This window comes from Rhinolophus sinicus, chromosome 17, assembly GCF_057876585.1.
Source record: "Rhinolophus sinicus isolate RSI-liver-muscle chromosome 17, RSI-T2T, whole genome shotgun sequence".
NCBI classification, from domain to species: domain Eukaryota; kingdom Metazoa; phylum Chordata; class Mammalia; order Chiroptera; family Rhinolophidae; genus Rhinolophus; species Rhinolophus sinicus.
Window position 1 is genome coordinate 60039776 of NC_142517.1, and position 24280 is coordinate 60064055.

The following is a 24280-nucleotide window of genomic DNA, read 5'->3' on the forward strand; positions in this document are numbered from 1 at the left end:
ATCTGGTGAGGCAGCCCGTGTGCAGCTTCACAGGGGGGCGGTTCATGTGTACAGCCAATGAGCACCTCGTTTTACCTAGAAAAATAAATGTGAAAAAATTGTATTCTGTGATATATACTCGTATTGTTTTGGGGTTGAAGAGGTTGTTTCTGAAAATTACCCAGAAATCACTCTGTTTTGCAGCTAAGTGTCCTGATACTTGCAATGAAAAGCACAATAAGCAATGCTTAGTGAAGGACAATAAGGGGGCCCATTGTGTGTGCCTGCCGGGCTACCAGGAAGATGCTCATGGGAACTGTCAAGAGTAAGAGAAATCATTCCTTTTTTATCTTGCCATAGCTGTAGCTTATATATGGGATAAAGGATAAAAAAGATAGGGCTTACAACATGTGTATGGGTTTAGGGTCAGGAAGTTGGTACACTGGCATAAGTTAGTAGGCATTTTCCATCCAGCATCATCACCATCATCGTCAGTAATTTTTGAACATTCTTTATATGCTAGGAACCACACTAGGTAATACCTCTCGCACAACAACACTGTCGGGAATGTATTAGTTCCCAATTTTCAGGTGAGGAAAACTGAAGCCCAGAGAATATTATTTGCCCCAGCTCACAGTGCAGCAAATAAGTGGCAGAGCCACGTGGCCTAGGAGCCTGAGGGGATCCCACTTTATGCCGTGCTTGTGGGGTTCAGCTTCACCTGAATTGCTGAATATTCCGGGAGCTTGGGGGATAGAGTATTCCCTCAGTAGCAAATGAGACCTCAGCCTTCCAAAGCTCCATGGGAGCATAAGGGAGGAAAAAGAAAGAGGAGAAGGAAGAAGGAAGGAGAAAATGAAGGAAAGAAGACATGGGGTTGGGTAGAAACTCTGACATGCTCCCACAGAGGCTCTTTACCATGGTTTCCTATTATGTATTGTATTTTAGGTGTGCATTTGGCTACAGTGGAGTCGACTGTAAAGACCGTGAGTATCAAAGTTTTGCTTTGTTGTTAAGCATCTGAGAAGCAAACATTAATCATATTCAAAAATTCTGTCCAATCCCCCAAAGTCTCTGGCTCCCTTCATGAAGAGGGAGAAAATCTGCCTGCAATCACACCTTCCCATGCCTGCTCTTAGGTCACAGGCACCAGGAAATCACAGAGCTCAGCCTGAGAGTAGGCTGGCACATTTGCATGTGTCCTGTGTCGGCTAAGGGCGGCCTAACAGTCTCTTCATTTCCTATATTAGCTTAAATATGCATTTTCTCCTACTAGAAAGCATAAAAGACCAGTATATTCCAAAAATGTCTATGGTCGTGGAAGAGCAGAACCAGAAACCAGACATTTAAATACTCGAATCTTTTTTTGTTTCAAAGCTATGTAGTAGTTTAAGATGTGTAGTTGCAAGTTCACTTGCTTTGTGTCCTCCCACGCCCCACACCTACCAGGTTGGGACAAAGCTAACAGAGGAGGAGAATGGGTAATAGCAAACCTCCAGACTCTTCCCTCACCCGTTCTATCAGGTGAGGCCAGATACCTGGCTCCTCTGTTAGTGAAAATTGAACTCTAACCTAGTTCCCCCAGCTTATCATCAGGTCGGGAGCGGTGGGCAGGCAAAAGCAGCAGAGGTCAGGAAGGGGTGGGGACCTCGGGTGAGATCCCATCCCCTGCAAGTTCCAGGATGGCCCTGTCACCATGGCCTCCTTTGCATTTATGGTCTTGTCTGACAAGGCTGCCTCTTTGGACTGAGTTCTGAAGACACAGTTGGGGTTGAAGATGGTGGGGAGAGAAGGTTAAAAGAAGTGAGTCACCCACCCAACCTGACCCTGGAGGGGTCAGAGAAGAGAGCTTGTTTGTTCTCACAGACAGGAACCCCTGGGAACACACGTATCTGTGCAGTAGACAGTAGGCCTGCTTGTGGGAAACTGTTCCTACTCTTCTCTTTTCCCTTTCAGCATATCAGCTGATCCTCACTATCGTGGGCAGCGTTGCTGGCATCCTCCTTCTTGGCATGTTGATTGCGTTGATCTCAATGAGGTATGGAAAGGGAGTGTCTCTGTTTGGGGCACAGCGCCACCGGCATGACATGCTAGTTTTCAAACACACATAACTTTTCCCAGGGCAGGAGAAAGAAAGTAAGGCTAGGCCTCTCTAAAACCATTCACTTGTTTTTCTTACCTTAATTTTCTTATATGCTATATATGATCATTGAAGAAGGTCAGGAAAATAGAGAAATGTATAAAGGAGCAGAATAAAACACCACCCTGAAGCAACATTCCAGGCTTTTCTCTGTCTTTTAAAGTGATATTATATACCTAATTTTGTATTCTATGTGTTTTAAAAAATATTTGTTGAGGTTTATTTTTGTTTAACACTATAATGTGACATAGCAACCATTTTCTTATCAAAAATTCCTTTTTTAACAGTGTTTAACCCACTGATGTTGTCAAATATCATTTTCATTACATCAGGCCGCTGCCCAGGACCATGTTGCAAATGGTCAAAAAAATCAACCTCAACTGGAGCCCCCTAATTTCAAGTAGAACTGGCTCTGCATGGCCATTTCTCAGCTAGGGTCCTTAAGTGCTCTTTTTAAGAACATTAAGTATTTATACAACAAATACTTAGATACACTCAAGTTTCCTCTGTTAACAGGGAGGGAGAATGCTGTTATCTATTCTATTCTAAATGTGTCAAGTGGGGAACCACTTTGATAAAAACAAACTACTTTTTAAAAATAACATGTAACTCATATCTTATATTTTGACAAAATAGGTATTTCTACACCATATTGTGAAAGGTTAAATAGATTTTAGGTTCCTGAAATATTTTGTTTCTTCCTTTTTAAAAAAATTCCATTTTGATATTAACTTCCCCAGTTGGGACAATTATAAGGACACCAAGTTGGGAACTGGGAATGTCTTTCTCTTTTCCAGGAGAGGACGAGAACATTCTGATGGTGGAGCAAGGCTGTCTCTTGCTTTCTTAGGATTAGCTCACTGTCCTGACTCTCCACCTTCCTCCGGGGCTGCTATAGAACCTGTGACCCTGGGACAGCCACACTCTCAGCAACTCCTGCTGCAGGCCCGTGTTTGCTCTTAGCTCTTGGTTCTTGGGAACAACCCAAGAATTATTTCTTGCCCATTTCAAAGGGAAGGAAACTTCTCCTCTGTCACCTCAGACAGGAGTGTTGTCAAAAGGCAGGAATTCTGGGGGGTGGCCGCTTAGCTCAGTTGGTTAGAGCATGGTGCTAATAACACCAAGTTTGCCAGTTCTATCCCCACATGGGAGCTGCACCCTCCTAAAAAAGAATATAAAAAAAAAACGGCAAGAATTCTGTTGTAGTCTGGGCTGGCCATCAGGCTTGCAGAGTAAGGGAGCCTTCCTTTGCAACGTTCCCAGTGTGACAGAGGCCCAATGACTACCGTCCTGGGAGTGCCCTGAAAGCATGATGGATCTAGCTGGTCCCACTCCCTACTCCAGTCTAGGGCACTACAGGGGAAGGTCTATGGCCTGCCCTGTGGGACACAAGGAAGAAGAAGGTCATGATCAGAGTTAATTGGGGGCAGATGCCTCCCTCACCTGCAAGAATTTCCACTTGGCTTTCAATGCTTATCCTTGAGAGGCGAGAGCCAAACCTGGGAAACTCCTATTTCTCCTTTTAAGACCTTTATACATTGAGCTTGTTTCATTCAGAGGTGCTTCTATAGACATTGGCTTTGCTCAAATGTAAAATTAGGTCACAAATCATCTTTTCTGTTTGACTTCTATTGTTATTTCCATAAATCATTCAACAGCACACTTGAGAATACAAACATCAATAGCAAAATGTGCGTGGGACCACTGGAATTAGATGGTAATGTTGGATCAGTGTTAGCGTTCTGGTTTTGATGGTTACATGGAACTTATGAGAATACTGTCCTTAAACTTAGAAACTCTACACTGAACGAAGTAATGACATATTACTGGTAATGGGGCATCAGGTCTGCCTTATTCTTACATGGTTCAAAAATGTTAACAATTGGGGAATCTGGACGATGGATGTATCTGGACTCTGTGTGATATTTTTATGGTCACTCACATGTAAATTTGAAAATAGTAGTGGAAATGTAATGGCTGTGTACGTTGTCAGAGGGATAGTGGATGGGGGAAGGGGGGTTGACACAGTGTGAGGGATATCAATGATAAAAGTCTAAGTATTACTTTGTTTTGTGCACATGAAACTAATAAAAAAATAAATTTAATAAATAAATTTAAAAAAAAGAATATTAACATTTGCTTTAAGGACTCTCTGCCATTGTCAGATCCTAATTCCTGTTACTGATTACAGATCAAAGAAACATAAAGCTACTGAAGAACAGAACCTGATTGAGAACGACTTTCAAAATCTGACACTGCAGCAGCACACGACAGGCTTCAGCAATCCAGGAGCTGACATGAGCGTCTTCCCTAAAGTCAGGACAACCTTCTCCAGAGACCGTCAGTGGCAGAATCCCTATGAGGCCTCCGACCACAGAGGCATGCCCCGTCCTGATTATTAGGTGAGTCACTGGGCTTCTGTTTGGCTTTTCTGAGTGAAATGCCCCAGAGCAGAGTAGGGACCTGGCTATTGTATTTTCTCCAAGCCCCGGCTGCCCCTGTAGGCTTTTTTTTTTTTTTTTTTTTTTTTTTTTAATCAAAAGAGAAAGTTCCTAAGCTCTCTGCTATTGTAAATAGCCACTACTAGGTCCCTACCACTGACCATCTATGTGACTTTGGCCATATCACTCAGTTCCTTGGCCATCTATATCCTCAGCTATAAAAAGGAAAAAAAAAAAGGCTTAACTTAGAATCCCTTAAGGTTCTTTGAAAATACAAGCTTCTATGGGTAAGACTCCAGTGGTTGCGTGGGGTTGAGTTATAATTCCCAGGCTGTTGAAGGACTGAGGACACAGGTCAGGCCTGAAGAGGATTTGGATGTAAACACGGTTCTGTGGATCCTTTCCAGCCAGCCGTGTGAAGGCAAATCTCCTTTCCTCCCCTCCACCCCACCCCGCCCAGGCTTCAAGACAACCCGATCCATTTCAAAAGACATAAGTCAAGTTAGGCTGGTAATAGCTTATTTCCCATGGAAGGACTGTCAGAGACTAGCTTGTATTCCTTAGATTTGTATTGGACAATTGTAGCTGGCAATTCGCTCAGTGTGATCCAAAGGAAATGCTAAAAGAGAAAAAGCCTGTAAGAGGTGACTCTCTCAGGGAAGAAGAACAAGGGGACTTGTTATGGACGGAAGAAGAGATAGTGAAGGAGGAGAAGCCAGAGGGCCAGAGAAGAGACAGGAAAAAGAAGGCAAGGAGAGAAATAATTTAAAAAATAGTAATAAAAAGGAAAGAAAGGGAGAGACGGGAAAAGAAGGAGGGGTTACGGTGAGGCATACCCGGGAGAGTAGAAACATACAGAGGATGAAGGAGGAGGAGGACACAGGAGGGTGGTAGAGGGGCTGAGGAGGGCAGGCAGGCATAGGCTCTGCGCTCTCCGTGGGTGCATTTCACCCCTGCAGGCTGCTCAGGTGAGCACACTGCCCTTTAAGGATCTTAATGCACTTCGCACATTCTGGGAAAACCTGACTTCCTTTTATTCTGAAATCCCATAGTTTTCAAAATAAACTTTCCTTTAGTCATGAAAGTCTAAATGTTCAATGTGTCTACCAAGGTATATACACTATGCACCGTGTTGAGTCAGACACAGAGTCTGGCCAGCAATAGCCAAAAATGACGTCCTGTGGGAGCGCCTCTTGGCTTCACAAGGTGAACCTCAACCGACAAACTCTTTAAAAACCTCCTTTCATACTTAACAGTAGCGCCCGTACTTCAAGAAAACCCTTTTGTGGTATAATAAGTGCGGGATTTAGTCAGACAGACCTGGGTTCAAAGCTTTGCCCTTCCCGTTACTAGCTGTGTGATCTCGAACAAGTTATTTGATTTCTCTGGGCTTGTTTTCTTATCTATGAAATGAACAAAATGCATTCTGCGTCATAGGGCAAAGATCAAATAAACTAACATATATAAAGGATCTAACACAGGTTCTAATTTGAATAATAGTATTCAAATCATGTCAATTAAAATAATGTTAATAATTTATGAATCTAAATTTTTCTCATCCATTTCTGTTGGAGTACTTTTCTAAGTTTTTCGTTTCCCTCTCTTCCTCTCTTTTTGTCTAGAGTGGTAAAATTTGGAATCATTCATGGCCTTTAATCCAATATACACGCTCTTATTTTGCATGTTTAAGATACTGATGGAGAAGTGAGCAGCAGTGAAGATCTGACCTTTGGTAATTTCCTTCCATGGATCTCTAGCCTCTCTGAATGGAAGCCTGTGAAAGTTTGCAATGAATACAGCTTGTTTGCTAACTAAGCACCTGTGAAATTAAATGCACTTATTAGCACCTGTACGACAGTTGATTTTCTCAATGGTTAGGAATTTTTGTTTTTGTTTTGTTTTTTCTGGTGGGGCAACAGTCACCATTTCTAATCTAGAGGAAAGCTCCCCAAGATTGCTCACGCTTGGGAGAATGTCGCTGTTGAGTTGATAGCCTACAGATCAGTGACCTCATCCTGGGAGGCCCTTACACATCAGCTGTGGAGGTCCCAAGAGATGGGAAGAGATCCCATCTTTTCAGGTTCTCCTATCCCTCAACTGTAGGGATTTGATTGACCTTGAACTGCCAGGAGATTGTGACTGGGCCTCACACCAAAAAGAGAGAAAAAGGACATGTCTGTCAGCTTCTTCAGGAGGAGTGACTGAGAATACAGGATCTTTTTGATGTTAATTAGAATGCCTGGACAAAAATGTCCACCATGGGGTGCATTCCAGAGTTTTTGAAATGCCAATGGGTGGGAGAAAAAACATGACCAGGAGGAAAAGAGGCAGAGGGAAGCTGGACTGGAAGATGAGTAAGGGAGAAGGTCACAGATACCCTCTCGATGAGCAAATGGGCACATCCTCGAACTCATGCCCTACACAAGACTCAGAGCCTAGGAAGAGGTGCGAAGAAAAAAACCCCAAAGCAAGAGCTTGAAGGCACTTTGCAATTGCAGACATTCTGTCCGGCTGATGGTGGGAGACGGAGCTCGTGCTCTGGATCCAGACATCCAGCCTGGTGATGCAGATTCCAGAAGTACTTCACTGAGGCCTCAAACTTCTCCCATGACAGAGGCTTAGCTATGGCCACCAGTACATGCACACCCAGGAATGGGGGAGTCACATCCAACACAGGCTTTAATGTTAACGGTATCCTTGTTTATGTCTAATGTCTGGCCCCCTTGCAAGTTATTTTTATTTATTGTTAATATTATTTGTTCTTGACTGTTAACGGTGAAAGGTAACAAATAAAGCATCTTTGGTAGAAGGTGTCCTTCCTTGTGTTCAGGGCTTTTGGTGACGTACAAAGCAGTAAGTTTCACTTTCAATAGCAACCATGATACACGGCAAACTGGAGAACCCTGGAAAAATGGAGCTGGAGCATATGATCAGACCATACCTATAGCCTTTGGACTTTACTGTTAGGCCAGTCTGAGCACAAGGCTCAACTCAGAGATATTGCCTGTACCACCCCCGCAATAAAGTGAGTCGTAATCTTTTTACTGGCAGAGGGTCTTGCCATCAGATGTAAAAAACACAACATCTGCGAAGTGCAATAAAGTGAAGCAAAGTAAAACGAGGTAAGCCTATAGTTGTTTCTGCTTTTGCAGCTGAAAGCATCCTCACTCATTCCACTTGTGTTTATTCTTGCCGTCTCAAGGCTAGGTGATGAATGGAATAAAAAACACACTCTTATGAGCCATTAATTCCCACAGTGGGAACATTAGCCATCAACAAATCAGTTAATAGCAGCAGAATAAATGCGGACATAACTTAATATTGTCTGACCACTGTGACTTATCGTTACAGACTTTATTTCTAACCTGCATGTTACTGCCTTTTCATTTGAAGACGGTGCTGGATTCAGTGTTAGAAGTAGGCTATTTGAGCCCCTTTTCTAAAGAGTCCCATCTCCCTGGCACCCCTCTGCACGAGAGCATGCCAGCTTCCATTGCTTCTCAAAGGCCCTGGGCCATACAAACTCTAGGTTTCACGGACCAGAGTACATCATTTCTTCAGAGATTTTCACTGCTATTGTTTAAGTACAAATAATGCTCTAAATATGTATATAGGTAATGTTTATGAAAATGGCTTTGCATTCAAAGTTGCTTTTGATTCTTATATAATATGGCCTATAATTCATTTTTGTTCCTGCTCACTGGGACCTTTGCACAGGTTTGCTAATCGGTTGTCCTGAAACATTGGAGGATAGTCAGAATGAATTTTCTAAGATGCAAATCTGATCATGATGCTTCCTCGCTTAAGGCTGTCAAGAGTTTTCTACTGAGAGAATAAAGCTCATAGAATGAAGCCAGACTTCTTGTGGCTTCTCTGGCTGTTGCCACCAACTGCTCCCATTTTGCCTCAGACATCCCCCACCAAGTGCACTAACACTCCAGCCACACCTGCTGCCCCCTAAACATCCCACCTCTTCAGCGTGCCATTCTTTGCTCATGCCGTTCCCTACACTTGGAATGTTCCTTTCCTTCAACTGCCCAGTAATTACCTTCATCTGTCTCCATCAGCTAAACCATCATCTCCTCTGACCAGCTTCTCCTCATCCTCTCCTCCCCGCAGCACTCTCGAGTAGAAGTATCTCTTCCTTCATGTCCCGGCTGGGTCCCGTAACCAGTTCTCCCAGGGGAGAGGTTGTGCACAGTCGGTCTGTGTTTTCTTTTCACCCAGTAAAGACCTGGCATAGAATGAGTATTAAAGATTTGTGAAACAGGAGTATACAACAGGACCCTTCCAGCTCAATCTTGAGTATTTTCCTTATCTTGATTGTGACGGTTTCATAGGTAGGTCAAAACTTGTCAAACTGTACACGTCATATATGTACACTTTATTGTACATCAATAATACCTCAGTGCGCTATTGTGATTTATAAAAAATATATATTTGGTAACTCAGATGACTAAAATATATTTCACATATATGTTTGATCTTGTCCACAATTCCTGGCTCACAGCTCCTGGAACTATTGGAATTTCTTAAGTGTTGAGAGTGAAAAAGTGTCTTCTGTTAAGTTAATGAGGTGACTTTTGGGAAACACCTAAGGATGGGAGTTGCCAGTGGAACCAACCCTGTGATTGGAGGGTTGGAACTTTCAGTCCCACCCCTGACCTTGGGGATGGGGCAAGGGGTTGGAGGCTGAATCAACTGCCAATGGCCAGTGATTTAATCAATCATCACTAGGTAACTGTGGGGGCAGAGCCCCAGAAAGTAGTTTCCAGGCTCTCGGCCTCACATAGACAGGTGCTGGCTCGGGTGGTAAATGGCCATCAACTGTGATTGCATGGCCATCAGCTGTGGCTAGTTGGCCGTCAGCTGTAACCAGTGAGCCATTGGCCACTAATATAACTGCTGTGGCTACACTAGAAAAGGAGAAGAATGGGGGCTAGCAAGAAGAGGGTGGCTGGGCTGGCAAGTGTGGATGGCGGTTTGTGGACAGTGTGGATCCAGCCTCCAGTGAGAGTATAGTGCCGCCAGAGAGAATATAGTGGTATGACTCCCCTACCTGTGGCTCCGTGGGTGTTCCTTTTTGGCCTCACCATATCCTGCGTTCTTGTGTGGGGAGCGGGAGCAGAGACCCTGCAGACTTCCCTGCATGACAAATGGCGCAGCGAGCAGGGTATGGTGCCGGCCAAAGCTCTCCAAAGGACGGTGGAGCAGTTTGTGTGTATGAACACTCAGTCTCTGGAAGACCAGGAGGAGCAGCTGCCTGAGAGCTGGACCCCTGTGGAGGGGTGGGAGGACGTGGACGGTTCTCCCACCAGCACAGGAAAAGCCATACAGCTGCTGGAGAGATGGAGCCCCGTGGAGAGGTGGAAAGATGTGGACGGTTCCCCAACCAGCACAGGCCGGAGAAAGCGAAGGTCGTTGCAGCCCTGTGGGCCGGGGAAGTTCCTGCTCAGGCAGCCTGGATGCAGGACTTATAGTCCCAGGAGGTAACGCTTGTTGAGTCCTCCGTGGGAGATAAGGGTGAGGTCAAGGTCGTCCTTCACCCCAGGACAGCCCTGGAGAAATGACTATGTACTATGGGGAATTGCCTTCCATCCCTAATTTAATGGACAACTTGACTGTTTGTTTGGGAACACACCACCTTGTAGTGGAACTGGGGGATATTTGCTTTTGTGTCTTGACTGGCCACCATTGAGAATATGTAAGCACCTTGATTGTGAGTCGCTATTGTTCCAGCAGGGTACCCTGAGAGGCACAGAGAGAGTGGCAGTGCCCTGAGAGCCCTGGCTGTGTCCAGGAAGTGTGGCTGTGCCCACAGAGAGTGGCAGTGCCCTGAGAGCCCTGGCTGAGTCCAGGAAGTCTGGCTGAGCCCTGAAGATGCCCTGGCTGTGCCCAGGAAGTCGGGCTGTTCCCAGAGAGAGTGGCAGTGCCCTGAGAACCCTGGCTGAGTCCAGGAAGTCTGGCTGAGCCCTGAAGATACCCTGGCTGTGCCCAGGAAGTTGGGCTGTTCCCAGAGAGAGTGGCAGTGCCCTGAGAAACCCTGGCTGTGTCCAGGAAGACAGGTGGTACCCTAAGAAGTCCAGGAAGTCTGGCCGTGCCCAGAAGTACTGGTGGTGCCCTGAGAAACCCTGGCTGTGTCCGGGAAGACAGGTGGTACCCTAAGAAGTCCAGGAAGTCTGGCTGTGCCCAGAAGTACTGGTGGTGCCCTGAGAAACCCTGGCTGTGCCCAGAGAGCCTGGCTGTGTCACCTTCAGGCTCCTCGCACAGGGCCCCTCGCGGAAGACGCTTGTCGCGTAGATTGTGAGGCGAGAGCCTGTAGGGGTGGAGTGTGGGGACCGAGCCCCAGAAAGTAGTTTCCAGGCTCTCGGCCTCACATAGACAGGTGCTGGCTCGGGTGGTAAATGGCCGTCAACTGTGATTGCATGGCCATCAGCTGTGGCTAGTTGGCCGTCAGCTGTAACCAGTGAGCCATCGGCCACTAATATAACTGCTGTGGCTACGCTAGAAAAGGAGAAGAGAAGAATGGGGGCTAGCAAGAAGAGGGTGGCTGGGCTGGCAAGTGTGGATGGCGGTTTGCGGACAGTGTGGATCCAGCCTCCAGTGAGAGTATAGTGCCGCCAGAGAGAATATAGTGGTATGACTCCCTTACCTATGGCTCCGTGGGTGTTCCTTTTTGGCCTCACCATATCCTGTGTTCTTGTGTGGGGAGCGGGAGCAGAGACCCTGCAGACTTCCCTGCATGACAAATGGCGCAGCGAGCAGGGTCTCCCGCATGACAGTAACAAAACCCAAGAGGATGGGTTTGGAGAGATTCTGGGATGGTGAACAGGTGGAGATTCAGGGAGAGAGTGGCATACTTGGAGAGGGCATGGACCCTTTGAGCCCCTTCTCACATACCTTTCCCTATGCATCTCTTCCATCTGGCTATTCCTGAGTTACATACTTTTACAATGTATCAGTGATCTAGAAAGTAATATGTTTCTCCGATTTCTGTGAGCTGTTCTAGCAAATTAATTGAACTCAAGGAGAGGGTCATGGGAACCCCAGTTGGTTGGAAGTATAAGTGACAATCTGTATTTGTGATTGGTATTCTGAGTTGGAGGAGGTTGTTGGAACCTGAAATGTGTGGCCAATCTGTCAGAAGCAGAGCCTGCGGCTGGGATCTGAAGTGTGGGGGAAACACCCTGCCACGGTGCAATTGGTCTGGAACCTGCTTTACTCAACAAAGCTCTTGTTCTTTTTTTAAAGTGAGGGGATGGACTGTCCTGCAGGGACCTCTCCGACCTTGAGGAAGGCACCTTAGATCACAGCCCTAACACGGCACAGAAACACATACATGCCATTCTGCTGATCTCTGCTTCAGACGGAAGGTTCTCTTAAGGCCAACACGGGGTGAAATCAGCTGGGGATGGGCGGCTACCATGACAGCTGCAGGTCTCAGCTGCACATTGGAGTCACCTGAGGAGATTTAAAAATCACTGATGCCTGGGTCCCATCCCAGAGCGCTTCACTGGTGTAGGGCAGACCTGAGCATCGGGACTTTCAAGCTCTTCAGGTGATTGGAACGTGCAGTGGAGTTTGAGAACCACTGCTTCAGAGCAGGGGCTTGGCTCCTTGACGACAAGACGCTGATCACATCATTTCCCATTCCTTCCTCTCAGAATCTGGGAACCAGAAGCCCATTGTGCAGGAAGCTTCAGTGGGCTCTAAGTTTCCTCATGGAGGAGAAGGTCAGGCGTCCGTCCAGGAGGTACCAACACCAAAACAACTTGAAACAAATCTTTTTTTTTTTTAATTTGTTGGGGTGACAATTGTTAGTAAAATTACATAGATTTGAGGTGTACAATTCTGTATTACATCATCTATAAATCCCATTGTGTGTTCACCACCAAGAGTCAGTTCTCCTTCCATCACCGTATATTTGATCCCCCTTACCCTCATCTCCCACCCCCCAACCCCCTTACCCTCTGGTAACCACTAAACTACTGTCTGTGTCTATGAGTTTTTGTTTCTCATTTGTTTGTCTTGTTCTCTTGTTGTTTTTGGTTTATATACCACATATCAGTGAAATCATATGGTTCTCTGCTTTTTCTGTCTGACTTATTTCGCTTAGCATCATACTCTCAAGATCCATCCATGTTGTCACAAATGTTCCTATATCATCTTTTCTTACTGCCGAATAATATTCCATTGTGTATAAATACCACAACTTCTTTATCCATTCATCTATCGAAGGACATTTTGGTTGTTTCCATGTCTTGGCCACCATAAACAAAGCTGCAATGAACATTGGAGCACACGTGTCTTTATGTATAAATGTTTTCAGATTTTTGGGTAGATACCCAGGAGAGGGATTGCTGGGTCATATGGTAATTCTATTCGTAAGTTTTTGAGGAACCTCCACACTGCCTTCCATGGCGGCTGCACCAGTCTGCATTCCCACCAACAGTGTATAAGGGTTCCTTTTTCTCCACAGCCTCTCCAACACTTGTTACTATTTGTCTTGTTGATGATAGCCATTCTGACTGGGGTGAGGTGATATCTCATTGTGGTTTTGATTTGCATTTCTCTGATGATTAGTGATGTTGAGCATTTTTTTCCTATGTCTATTTGCCTTTTGTATGTCCTTTTTGGAGAAATGTCTCTTCAGGTCCTCTGCCCATTTTTTAATTGGGTTGTTTGTTTTTTTGTTGTTGAGTTTCATGAGTTCCTTGTATATTTTGGATATTAGCCCCTTATCGGAGGCACTGTTTGCAAAAGTCTTCTCCCATTCAGTTGGTTGCCTCTTTATTTTGTCGATGGTTTCTTTAACTGTGCAGAAGCTTTTAAGTTTCATATAGTCCCATTCGTTTATTTTAGCTTTTACTTCCATTGCCTTTGGAGTCAAATTCATAAAATGCTCTTTGAACCCAAGGTTCATAAGTTTAGTACCTATGTTTTCTTCTATGCAGTTTATTGTGTCAGGTCTTATGCTTAAGTCTTTGATCCATTTTGAATTAATTTTGGTACATGGTGACAGATAGCAGTCCAGTTTCATTCTTTTGCATGTGGGTATCCAATTCTCCCAGCACCATTTATTGAAGAGGCTGTCTTTCCTTCATTGTATGTTTTTAGCTTCTTTGTCAAAAATTGTCTGTCCATATTTATGTGGTTTTATTTCTGGGTTCTCAATTCTATTCCATTGGTCTATGTTTCTATTTTTCTGCCAATACCATGCTATTTTGATTATTGTAGCCCTGTAGTACAAGCTAAAGTCAGGGAGTGTGATACCTCCAGTATTGTTCTTTTTACTTAAGATTGCTTTGGCTATTCAGGGTCTTTTGTGGTTCCAAACAAATCTGATGATTTTTTGTTTTATTTCTTTAAAAAATGTCATTAGGATTTTGATGGGGATTGCATTAAATCTGTGTATTGCTTTGGGTAATATGGCCATTTTAACTATGTTGATTCTGCCAATCCATGAGCACGGAATGTCTTTCCATTTCTTTGTGTCTTCTTCAATTTCTTTCAAAAATGTCTTATAGTTTTCAGCATATAGATCCTTCACATCCTTGGTTGAGTTTATTCCTAGGTATTTTATTCTTTTTGCTGCAATTGCAAAAGGAATTGTTTTTTGTATTTCTTTTTCTGAGATTTACCTGTTAGTATATAGGAATGCAATGGACTTTAGTACGTTGGCTTTGTAGCCAGCAACTTTACTGTATTCGTTGATTGTTTCTAATAGCTTTTTGGTGGAGCCTTTAGGGTTTTCTATATATAGCATCATGTCATCTGCAAAGAGTGATAATTTAACTTCTTCATTCCCAATTTGGATGCCTTTTATTTCTTTCTCTTGCCTGATTGCTCTGGCAAGGACTTCCAACACTATGTTGAAAAGCAGAGGTGATAGGGGACAGCCCTGTCGTGTTCCTGAACGTAGAATGAAGGGCTTCAGTTTTTCACCATTAATTATGAGATTAGCTGAGGGATTGTCATATATGGCCTTTATTATGTTAAGGTATTTTCCTTCTATACCCATTTTATTAAGTGTTTTAATCATAAATGGATGTTGTATCTTGTCAAATGCTTTTTCTGCATCAATTGATATATGATTTTTGTCCTTTATTTTGTTTATGTGATGTATCACATTGATGGATTTGCGGATGTTGAACCATCCTTGTGCCCCGGGGATGAACCCCACTTGGTCGTGATGAATAATCTTTTTAATGTATTGTTGTATTCGATTTGCTAGAATTTTGTTTAGGATTTTTGCATCTGTATTCATCAGAGATATTGGTCTGTAGTTTTCTTTTTTTGTGTTGTCCTTACCAGGTTTTGGTATCAGGGTAATGTTGGCCTCATAAAATGAGTTAGGGAGTACTGTCTCTTCTTCAATTTTTTGGAAGAGTTTGAAGAGGATTGGTATTAGATCCTCTTTGAAGGTTTGGTAGAATTCACTAGTGAAGCCATCTGGTCCCGGACTTTTGCTTTTGGGAAGGTTTTGGATGACTGATTCAATTTCGTTACTGGTGATCGGTCTGTTTAGATTTTCCAGTTCTTCATGGTTCAGCCTTGGAAAGCTATTTGTTTCTAAGAACTTGTCCATTTCTTCTAGGTTATTGTATTTGGTGGCATTGGTCCTTCACAGTATTCTTGGATGATCCTTTGTATTTCTGTGGTGTCCGTGATAACTTCCCCTTTTATGTTTCTGATTTTGTTAATCAGTGTCTTCTCTCTTTTTATCTTAGTGAGTCTAGCCAAGGGTGTGTCAATTTTGTTAATCTTTTCAAAGAACCAGCTCTTTGTCACATTAATTTTTTCTATTGTCTTTTTGTTCCCTATTTCATATAGTTCTGCTCTGATTTTTATTATTTCCTTTCTTCTGCTGACCTTGGGTTTCGCTTGTTCTTCTTTTTCTAGTTCTTTAAGGTGTAACATGAGGTTATTTATTTGGGAGTTTTCTTGTTTCTTGAGATACGCCTGTAATGATATAAATTTCCCTCTTAAAACTGCTTTCGCTGCATCGCCAAAATTTTGGTAGGATGTATTTTCACTGTCATTTGTTTCTATGTATCTTTTGATCTCTCCTCTAATTTCTTCTTTGACCTAGTCGTTCTTTAAAAGTATGTTGTTTAATCTCCATGTATTTGTGTTTTTTCCTGCTTTCTTTTTGCAGTTGATATCCAATTTCAAAGCCTTGTGATCAGAGAATATGCTTGGTATGATTCCAATCTTCTTAAAATTGCTGAGGCTGATTTTATGTCCCAATATATGGTCTATCCTTGAGAATGTTCCATGTACACTAGAAAATAATGTATAGTCTGATGTTTTAGGATGAAGTGCTCTATATGTCAATTATGTCCATTTCATCTAATGTGTCATTTAGGGCTGCTATTTCTTTATTTATTTTCTGTTTGGATGATCTATCCATAGCTGTCAATGATGTATTTAAGTCCCCTAGTATAATTGTATTTTGGTCAATTTCTCCCTTTAGTTCTGTTAGTAATTGCTTGGTATATTTCGGTGCTCCCTGATTGGGGGTATAAATATTGATGACTGTTATGTCTTCTTGTTGTACAGTCCCCTTCACCATTATGAAATGTCCATCTTTGTCTCTTGTTATCTTTTTCACCCTGAAGTCTCTTTCATCTGATATCATTATGGCTACACCTGATTTTCTCTGGGTACCATTTGCTTGGAATGTCAATTTCCACCTTTTCACTTTGAGTCTATGCTTGTCCTTGTAGCTGAGATGTGTCTCTTGGAGACAGCATATGGTTGGGTTTAGTTTTTTGATCCAATCTGCTACTCTGTGCCTTTTTATTGGTGAGTTCAGTCCATTTACATTTAGGGTGATTATTGATATGTGAGGATTTCCTGTCATTCTATCTTTAGTTTTCTGGTAAGGCTGTGTCTCCATTGTTTCTTTGCCTTTTTGTTGTTGTCTGTTATTTCTGTGTGGTGGTATTCTATGATGTTTCCATCTGTTTCTTCTTTTATTACAGTATATATTTCAGTTCTGGATTTTTTTTGAGTGGTTACCCTTAAGTTTATGTAAAAGAAAGTTTGATATTTAGAGTATTCCATTTTCTTCAGCACGCTTACTTTCTCCATTCCCATATTCCAGTTCAGACCTTTACTCTCCCCCTTTTTATGTTTCGGTTGCCACAAATTGTCCCTGTTGATGGTGGTCGAATAGCCTCCTTTAGTATTTCTTGTAGTGCAGGTCGTGTATTAGAAAATTCCCTCAGCTTCTGTATGTCTGGAAAGGTCTTTATTCCTCCTTTATATCTAAAGGATATCTTTGCTGGATATATTATTCTTGGCTCATAATTTCTCTCTTTCAATAGTTTGAATATTTGGTTCCACTCCCTCCTGGCTTGTAGAGTTTCTGCTGAAAAATCTGGTGATAATCTAATGGGCTTTCCTTTGTAGGTTACCGTCTTTTTTCCCCTGGCTGTCTTGAGGATTCTTTCTTTGTCATTGATTTTAGACAGCTTCAATACAATGTGCCTTGGAGAAGGCCTGTTGGGATTGAGGTAGTTAGGTGTTCTATTTGCTTCTTGGATTTGAGGATCCAGTTCTGTCCACAAGTTTGGGAAGTTCTCATCAACAATTTGTTTGAATATATTCTCTGTTCTCTTCTCTCTTTCTTCTCCTTCTGGTATGCCCATTATTCTAATATTGCTCTTTCTGATGGAGTCAGAAAGTTCTTGTAGAGTTCTTTCATTTCTTTTAAGTCTCAGGTCTCTTTCTTCTTCCATCTGTATAATTTCCAGGTTTCTATCTTTGATGTCACTGATTCTTTCCTCCATCTGGTCAACTCTACTACCTAAGCTGGTTATTTCATTCTTGATTTCTTCTATTGAGTTCTTAATGTCCAGAAATTCTATTTGGTTCTTTTTTAAAGTTTCAATCTCTTTTGTAAAATGCTCATGTTGTTCTTTGACTGTGTTTCTGAGTTCATTAAACTGCCTTTCTGTGTTTTCTTGCATCTTGTTGCGTTTTTTCAGAACTGCAATCTTGAATTCTCTGTCATTTAAGTCACATATTTCCATATCTTTAAGTGCCTTTTCTGGAGACTTTTCACTTTCTTTCTGAGCTGTCTTGTTGCCTTGGTTATTCCTGGCAATTACTGATTTATTATTTCTCTTCCTAGACATCTACAGGAGTGGCTTCTGCAACAGGTTGATAGGAAGAGGTCTTTCTTTTGTTTTCCAGTACTTGTTGGTAGAATGTTTTATTTTCTCTCCGACTGTAGCCTTTTTTTTCTCTCACACGGTAATGCTATGTTTTCTGTGCACTATTCCAGCTTCTCACACAATGGGGGGATTCCCTGGGAGACGGGTTTCTCCTCTATTAATAGTTCGCCTGGGTCAGAGGGCGCAGTGTCCATGTGGGTATGCGGAGAGCTTTTGATGTTCCAAAGCTCTTCCAGCTCCAGATTCAGAGCCCATATGTTTCAGCAGTTCTGTTTACTCCTGCAGGGATTTGCCCAGATAGGTGGGGTCAGGGACAGGGTGAGTTGTGAGAGGTGGCCCAGAGCAATGGCAGCAACCACCACCACAGCCGGTCCTGCTTCCACAGCTCCCTCCCCTTTGCCGGAACTAGTTGGGCTGTGAATCTGTGTCTGCGGTCCACAGTTCTCAGAAAAGCAAATATTCTATTCTTTTGATCTGACACTGCTACTGTTCTGCTTCTAGCACCGGGCAGGTGGGGGCGGGGCAAGCTCTGGGAGGGGAGGGAGGGGGCGGCTAGGCTCAGTACCTAAGGCTTCCGTTCTCTGCTCGGCAGTGAGGGCTTAAACCATCGTTTTCAGCCTTCTTCCCTCAGTCTTTTCTCTGAGATCTCTGCCGTGAGTGTTGGGTTCAGCCATGTTATATGCTGCCCCCTCAGCACTGTGGGCAATAAGCGGAGCCCTAGCATTCCGAGTTCTTCCCTCTCCAGCAGCTGCGGTAGTTCCGGGATGCAGTGAGCTTGGAGCACTGAGCTAGGTCTGTGTCCTGCCACTTGCGTGATTCGCCCACCTTTAGGTGAATTCAGTAGTGGGCCTCTTCGTCTTGCCTGTCTGCTGTGCAGGGAGTCCATTGTGGAGTTATTGTTGTTTGATTAATTGTAAATTCCAGGGGAGCTGTACAGAGGCTCACCTCACGCCACCATTTTGATCGGCTCAGAAACAAATCTTTTGGACAGTTTTGCCCCTGAACCACCGCCCCCCTCTCACTCCTTCCTACCTGCTTGGCAAATTTCACAGCCACCAGGTGGCGCTGTATCCTATGGCTTGCAGAAAATCCAACTTCCGGGGGTGGGAGTAGGGGTGGGGAAAGCTCTTTTAAAGGGCTTATTTGAAATCGTTAACTTTTAATTCGCTAATGAGAAAAAAAGTTTTTCCCTTAATTTTTTCTTTGTCTCTTCATTCCTTGTCCTTGCGCCAAGGAAACATTCAACTCATTCTTGTTGCAATATTTGCATTATTTTTACTGTATCATTAGAGATCATACATCGTTCCTTTTTCTTGGGCCTATAATACCTTAAGTACTATTAAAGTAGTGTTAATGTCATATGAATGATGCGTAAAATTTGGTACAATTGTTTAGATAATCAATCTTTTATTTAAGGGTGATTTTCAAAAATTCAAAAGAGATAAATCCATTTTCACTAAAAAAAAATTCTTCAGTTAAGATAAAAAAAAAAAAATGCCGCTGGGGGAGGTTGCTGTCTTTCATCAGTTTTTAGGAGGTGACCAAAGTCTGCCTGGGTTTTTTTAGAGAATGAGGTTGGGAGAGCCCTGGGGCACAGTCTGGGGCTCTTTCCTCAACCTCCAGGCTGTGAATTGTGGGTTCTTTTATACAAAGACAGAAGCTTGGGGCAAACCATCAAAGGCCTCATAATTCCTAAGGACCAGTGACATCTTTTGTAGCCCACAATCATGACATGTGGTCCAATAAAAGAATTCTTTCCTGCTTCCTGATGAGAGAGCCACTTTGAAACACAGTAATAATAATAGTTAATATATTATGGAGTACTTAATATATGCCAGGCACAATTATTAGTGCTTTACATATATCAACTCCTTTAATTCTCATGATAATTATGAAGTGGGTACTATTATGATTCCCATTCAGTAGTTGGGAAATAGAGGCAAAGGACTTTCCCAAAGTCACATAGATAGTAAGTAGCATAGCCAGGGTTTGAACAGACAGTCCAACTTCAAAGCCTACCTCTGTCATTTAATGCCAAACTATTGACATATGTAAGCTATTTCAATGGTCAGTAGGGACAATGAGACATCTACCTATTTGAAACTGAGAAGTTCCTATATTTACTAAGCCTGGTGCCAGATACAAATAGTTTCCCTGGAGCTTACAGGTTAATAGGCCTTTATTATCAAAAATGTAAAATTCTGTCTAAATTTATGCAAGTGTTCAAATTTCAGAAAGTATTCTCTCCGTTAAAGTAATTCATCTAAAACCATCTGCAAAATGCCTGCTGCTTATTACTTATTACCTCAGGTGTGGCTTCCATCTTTGTCTGGGGGTCCTCCAGCTTCTCTTTTGCTAATATGAAGGCTCTCCAGTCTCTGACCATCTGTGGCGTCCTGCCCTTATGTGGTATTAGCGGAATCTTTGAAGCTTCTTTCCTTTCGGTGGAAACAATAACCTCTTTCTGGGTCCAAGCCAGAAATGAGTCCCCCATTGGACTAACACTGAATGCCTGCATCTCTCCTTTACACCACTTTTACCAGCCATTCCCCTCTCTGTACCCGAGCTTCTGGAGGGAAACCCTCTGTCTTATTTCTCTGATATTTAGAAAGTCCACAACAAAATTTATTGAATGAAAGAATGAAGGTCCTATTTCAATAAAGTAACACCCTAGAGCCAAGAATATTCTGGAATATGAGAGCAAATCGATAGAGTTAGGGCAAAACAACAGGAGAAGTTCAGATAGGCGATAACAGAAAGAATCTCTTAGCCAGCCCTGACTAAGGGTCTTTACCGTTTTTCTAGTGAGGAGAATTAACTTATACAATGCCCTCTAAATGGTACATAATTCTCATTCTAGAATATAGTATCTATCATTTTAAACTAATTTCTAAATTTTTTGTTTAGGTTTAAAACAAAGTGTCAATGCAAATAGACATTTGGACAATGGACCAGTGGGTCACCTGAATGTTATAATCCAGAGACGCCTGTTCTTCCTCCTGGGTGTTCCTGCTGAGCCCCCCGCTCTCCTCTAAGCAATGATTCAGGCTTCTCTGTTATGGCCCCATCGTTTAAAACATGGCTCTCAGGTTCACACTGTTGTGCATTAATCCAGTGGAAAGCAAGAGAGTATGGAGAATCATGTAAAAGAGATTTTATGGGTCAAGTCTGGTGTTAATACACCTCATTTCTCCCCACATTATACAGACTTAGAACATGGTCACATAACCTCACCCAACAGAAGGAGAGAGGCAGAAACAGTAGAGCTACATGTCCAGGAACGTGAGGAAATGGGTGCTTTGTGAACAGCTATCCAGTCTGTTTGTCTCCCTCCCTTCACCTTGCAACATTTCCTCATTCTTCAAGACTCAGAATAAACATCACTATTCTATCCCTAACCCTAGAACAGCATCTGGCACATAGTATACTATGTATGTAGACACTCGATAAATATTTGTGGAATAAATGAATCATTTCACAAATACTTTCTAAGTGCCCACTCTCAGGGAATTGAGAATTAAGTCAGAGAGACAGTCATGCCATGAGCAAGTAGCTTCAACCTCAACTCTTCTCATGGAGCAAGGACCAAGCCCTTTGAGAACATGGAGGAAAATGTTCTGTAAACATCAGTTCACAGGCTTGAGCTGAGTATTGAAAGACGAGTCAGAGGTTACTAGTCAGAAATGATTAGGAATAGGGCCCTCTAAGGAGGAGAAACACAACGTACAGAGATGAAAATGTGCTTAAGGGTGGGAATAGGGGCCAAGCAGCCATGGTGCTTCAGGGCCGGAATGTGAAGGGTCTTGTGTGTTTCCTAACCAGCAGATTCCTGGTCTATTACCAAGCCTTCAATTATACCAAACTTGTGCCTTGCCTGCTTTTTAAGGCTGCACCACTATAATTAGGTAGGACATTTACTCAAGTCCTGTCTTCCAGTGTAGAGTAACTTGCTAGGCCCTCTGAGGTCTCTTTGTAAGGAGTCAGCCCACGTAGCTTACGTTATGGCTTGTGACCATCCTGCCTTGGTCTGACTTGGCTCTGTCCTTTAGCTGCCCTTGGAAAACAGTGATTTGGGTCGCCTAGTCTGGGTGCCACAAATCCCCACAGCTAACTACATTTTGGCCTGTTGATCTGAGGGTGAAAGGCTCTATGTTTGCTTTCAGTGAAGATTTAATTGTGGTTTGAGGACAAATGCTGTAAAGACAGTTATAAAGTATGGAGCTCCATGTAATGAAAGACCTCCGGTGACCCTGGAGGGGCCACCTGTATGACATGACCTAGAAGATTAGTGGGTCAAAGCTGTCGCCCTAAAAAATCATTTGGGTCCATCTCCCTATTTAGGAAGTGCCTGGGAGATTCAATTAATATTTATTAAATGCCTACTATGTGCCGGGTATTTTCAGATATATTTGCTAATTTAAACTGTTCATACATATTTTTCTGAAATAAACACAAGACCAACTATTAGATGGTACTGCACTTAGAAAATATTAAGATACCGTGTTTCTTTTAAATATACTCAAATTATGTTAAGACTATGCCATAGTCACAGTGAAGATCAGAAATTCCATTCAAAATGAGGCAGCTGTGACATAATAGAAAGACTTCCAGTGGACCTTGGAGTCAGGAAATGTTGGCTCTATCACTTACCTCTTTTCTGAGCCCTGGTGTCCAAATGGGGAGAATAAGGCATTTTTATTTTATTTATTTTATTTTAATTGTTTCCCTGTTCAAATGACTGATGTGGTCTCTGTCTCCTGATTGGATACTGAGTCTCTCCCACTCTGTAGCTTGGAGGAGCGCGTGACACTGCTCCCAGGATGTGAGAAAGGGTAGCTGAGGCATTTACAAGTTTATTAAAATGGTTCACCCCACCAATAAGGTCATACAAATATACTCTTAGGGTCCCTGTGTGGATTTTAAGTATATGTTAATATTTATATGTCATATTTATCCCCCAATAAGGTATGTTTTACAGCATTGATTTGCATGAACTATAAATACCAGGCTGGGCACCATCCTTGAGGCCTCTCTGAGAATGGGGACTTTTTGAACTGTGCTTGTCTTTGTGAAGAAAGTAGAAACTAGACTCGTGGAGTTATTACAAAATAGAATGGCTTCTACAGCAGGGGGGCTCTTGCACCATGGGAGCAACATGGATCTTATCCCCTTGCCCCTGAGCTGAAGGCTCTGCCCGACTGAGACCAGATCTCCTGTGAGATGGGCTCTTCGTGCTGCCATGCTCGCCTGCTGTGGCTCCTCCCTATGTCTTTTTGAGTTGGCTGAGCCAAGTGTGGCCTCTGGAAGGCTTCTGAGTCCGAGTGTTTAGTTGAACCTAAGAGGGACCTCTGATGGGCACAAGCAGGCATCATATTTTGTTTTATGGTCTCTGAAACGGTCCCCTATTGCCACTGAAGCCAGGAGAAGAGGAAACTATCAAAGAAGGAGTTTGGGTTACATGGAATGAAGAATTTGCTGTGGTTGATGATTAAGTATTTGGAGTAGATTGGCTAGGGAGCGAGTGGGGAGGCTCCCTGGGGCATCATTTCAAGAGGCGATGTGATCATTTTCAGAGTGCACCCTCAAAACGGGCCCTCACAGTCTTCCCACCTACAGAGAACATGTTCACACAAGCATTGCATCCTCTATTAAAGGGCAGTGGTTTTCTGAAGGACAAATTTTAGTTGGTAGAACAGGTTATGTAAACGAGAGCCCTCTGTCAACTGCCAAACATGTTCAACTTCACAAGTAGTAATTACAGAGCCGGCTCTGGCATGGACCAGATCCTATACTTTCCAGAGAAGCAAACTGAGGTCCACAGAGGGGCGGGCAGTTATGTGATTGCTCAACGGGTTGAAGGCGAGAGAACCAGAACTCGATTCTTTGGATTCTGAATCCAGATTTCTAGTTTTCTTCTACTAGCAACTGAATATGAAGAGCTGTATTCTACAAAAGGGGCAGCAGCTTCTGCAAACAGGGCAAAGTTGGGTCCCAGGCTGGTAGCTGATGGTTTCTTGTGGACCGGGTCCTTGAGCAGCTGCTCCCCCCATCCCAACCCCAACGTGAGCCCCCAAGATGGGGTAGGGGTCAGAAGCTCGTCCCTCCTTTGAAAGGCTGCTGAACTCCTAGCTAAGCCTGGTCTTAAGGACCACTGATGGACCTAAGAAAAGGCAGAGGAGAGAGGCAAGAAGGAAGAAGAGGGTGGCAAGGAAGGGAATGAAGGGTAGGTGAAAAGGAAGATAAGCAAGAAAGGGGTATTCAAGTAGCCAAGGCCAAATGCTGGCCCAGCTTCCAAGAGCATTGCCAAGTTACGGCTTCTGCCTTCCAGTCTTCAGAGATCTCTGTCCTTTCCTGTGCCCTGGTGTTCACTGCCCTCTGTCCCATCGCCCTGCTGTGGCATGTCTCCTCATGCCACACCTACATGGACAGTAGCTGTTCCGAGCCTCCTCCCCACTCCCTACTCCTTTTTTTCCCTGGCATTTACTCTAGAAGTCTCTCATCGTGATTGATTACAAAGGTGTGTACGTGTACCTGTA

General features: G+C 43.3%; 1 protein-coding gene across 1 annotated transcript in view; it reads left to right on the top strand.

Moving 5' to 3' along the window:
- MUC13 (mucin 13, cell surface associated) overlaps positions 1-7728 on the top strand; it is a 29174-nt gene extending 21446 nt beyond the window's left edge. Inside the window, exons 8-12 of the mRNA XM_074330629.2 lie at positions 184-304; positions 928-965; positions 1936-2017; positions 4311-4521; positions 6183-7728. Of these exons, the coding sequence (XP_074186730.2) occupies positions 184-304; positions 928-965; positions 1936-2017; positions 4311-4521 (452 nt within the window). The 3' untranslated portion in view covers positions 6183-7728. The remainder of the gene's footprint in view (positions 1-183; positions 305-927; positions 966-1935; positions 2018-4310; positions 4522-6182) is intronic.
- Positions 7729-24280: the final 16552 nt, after the last annotated feature.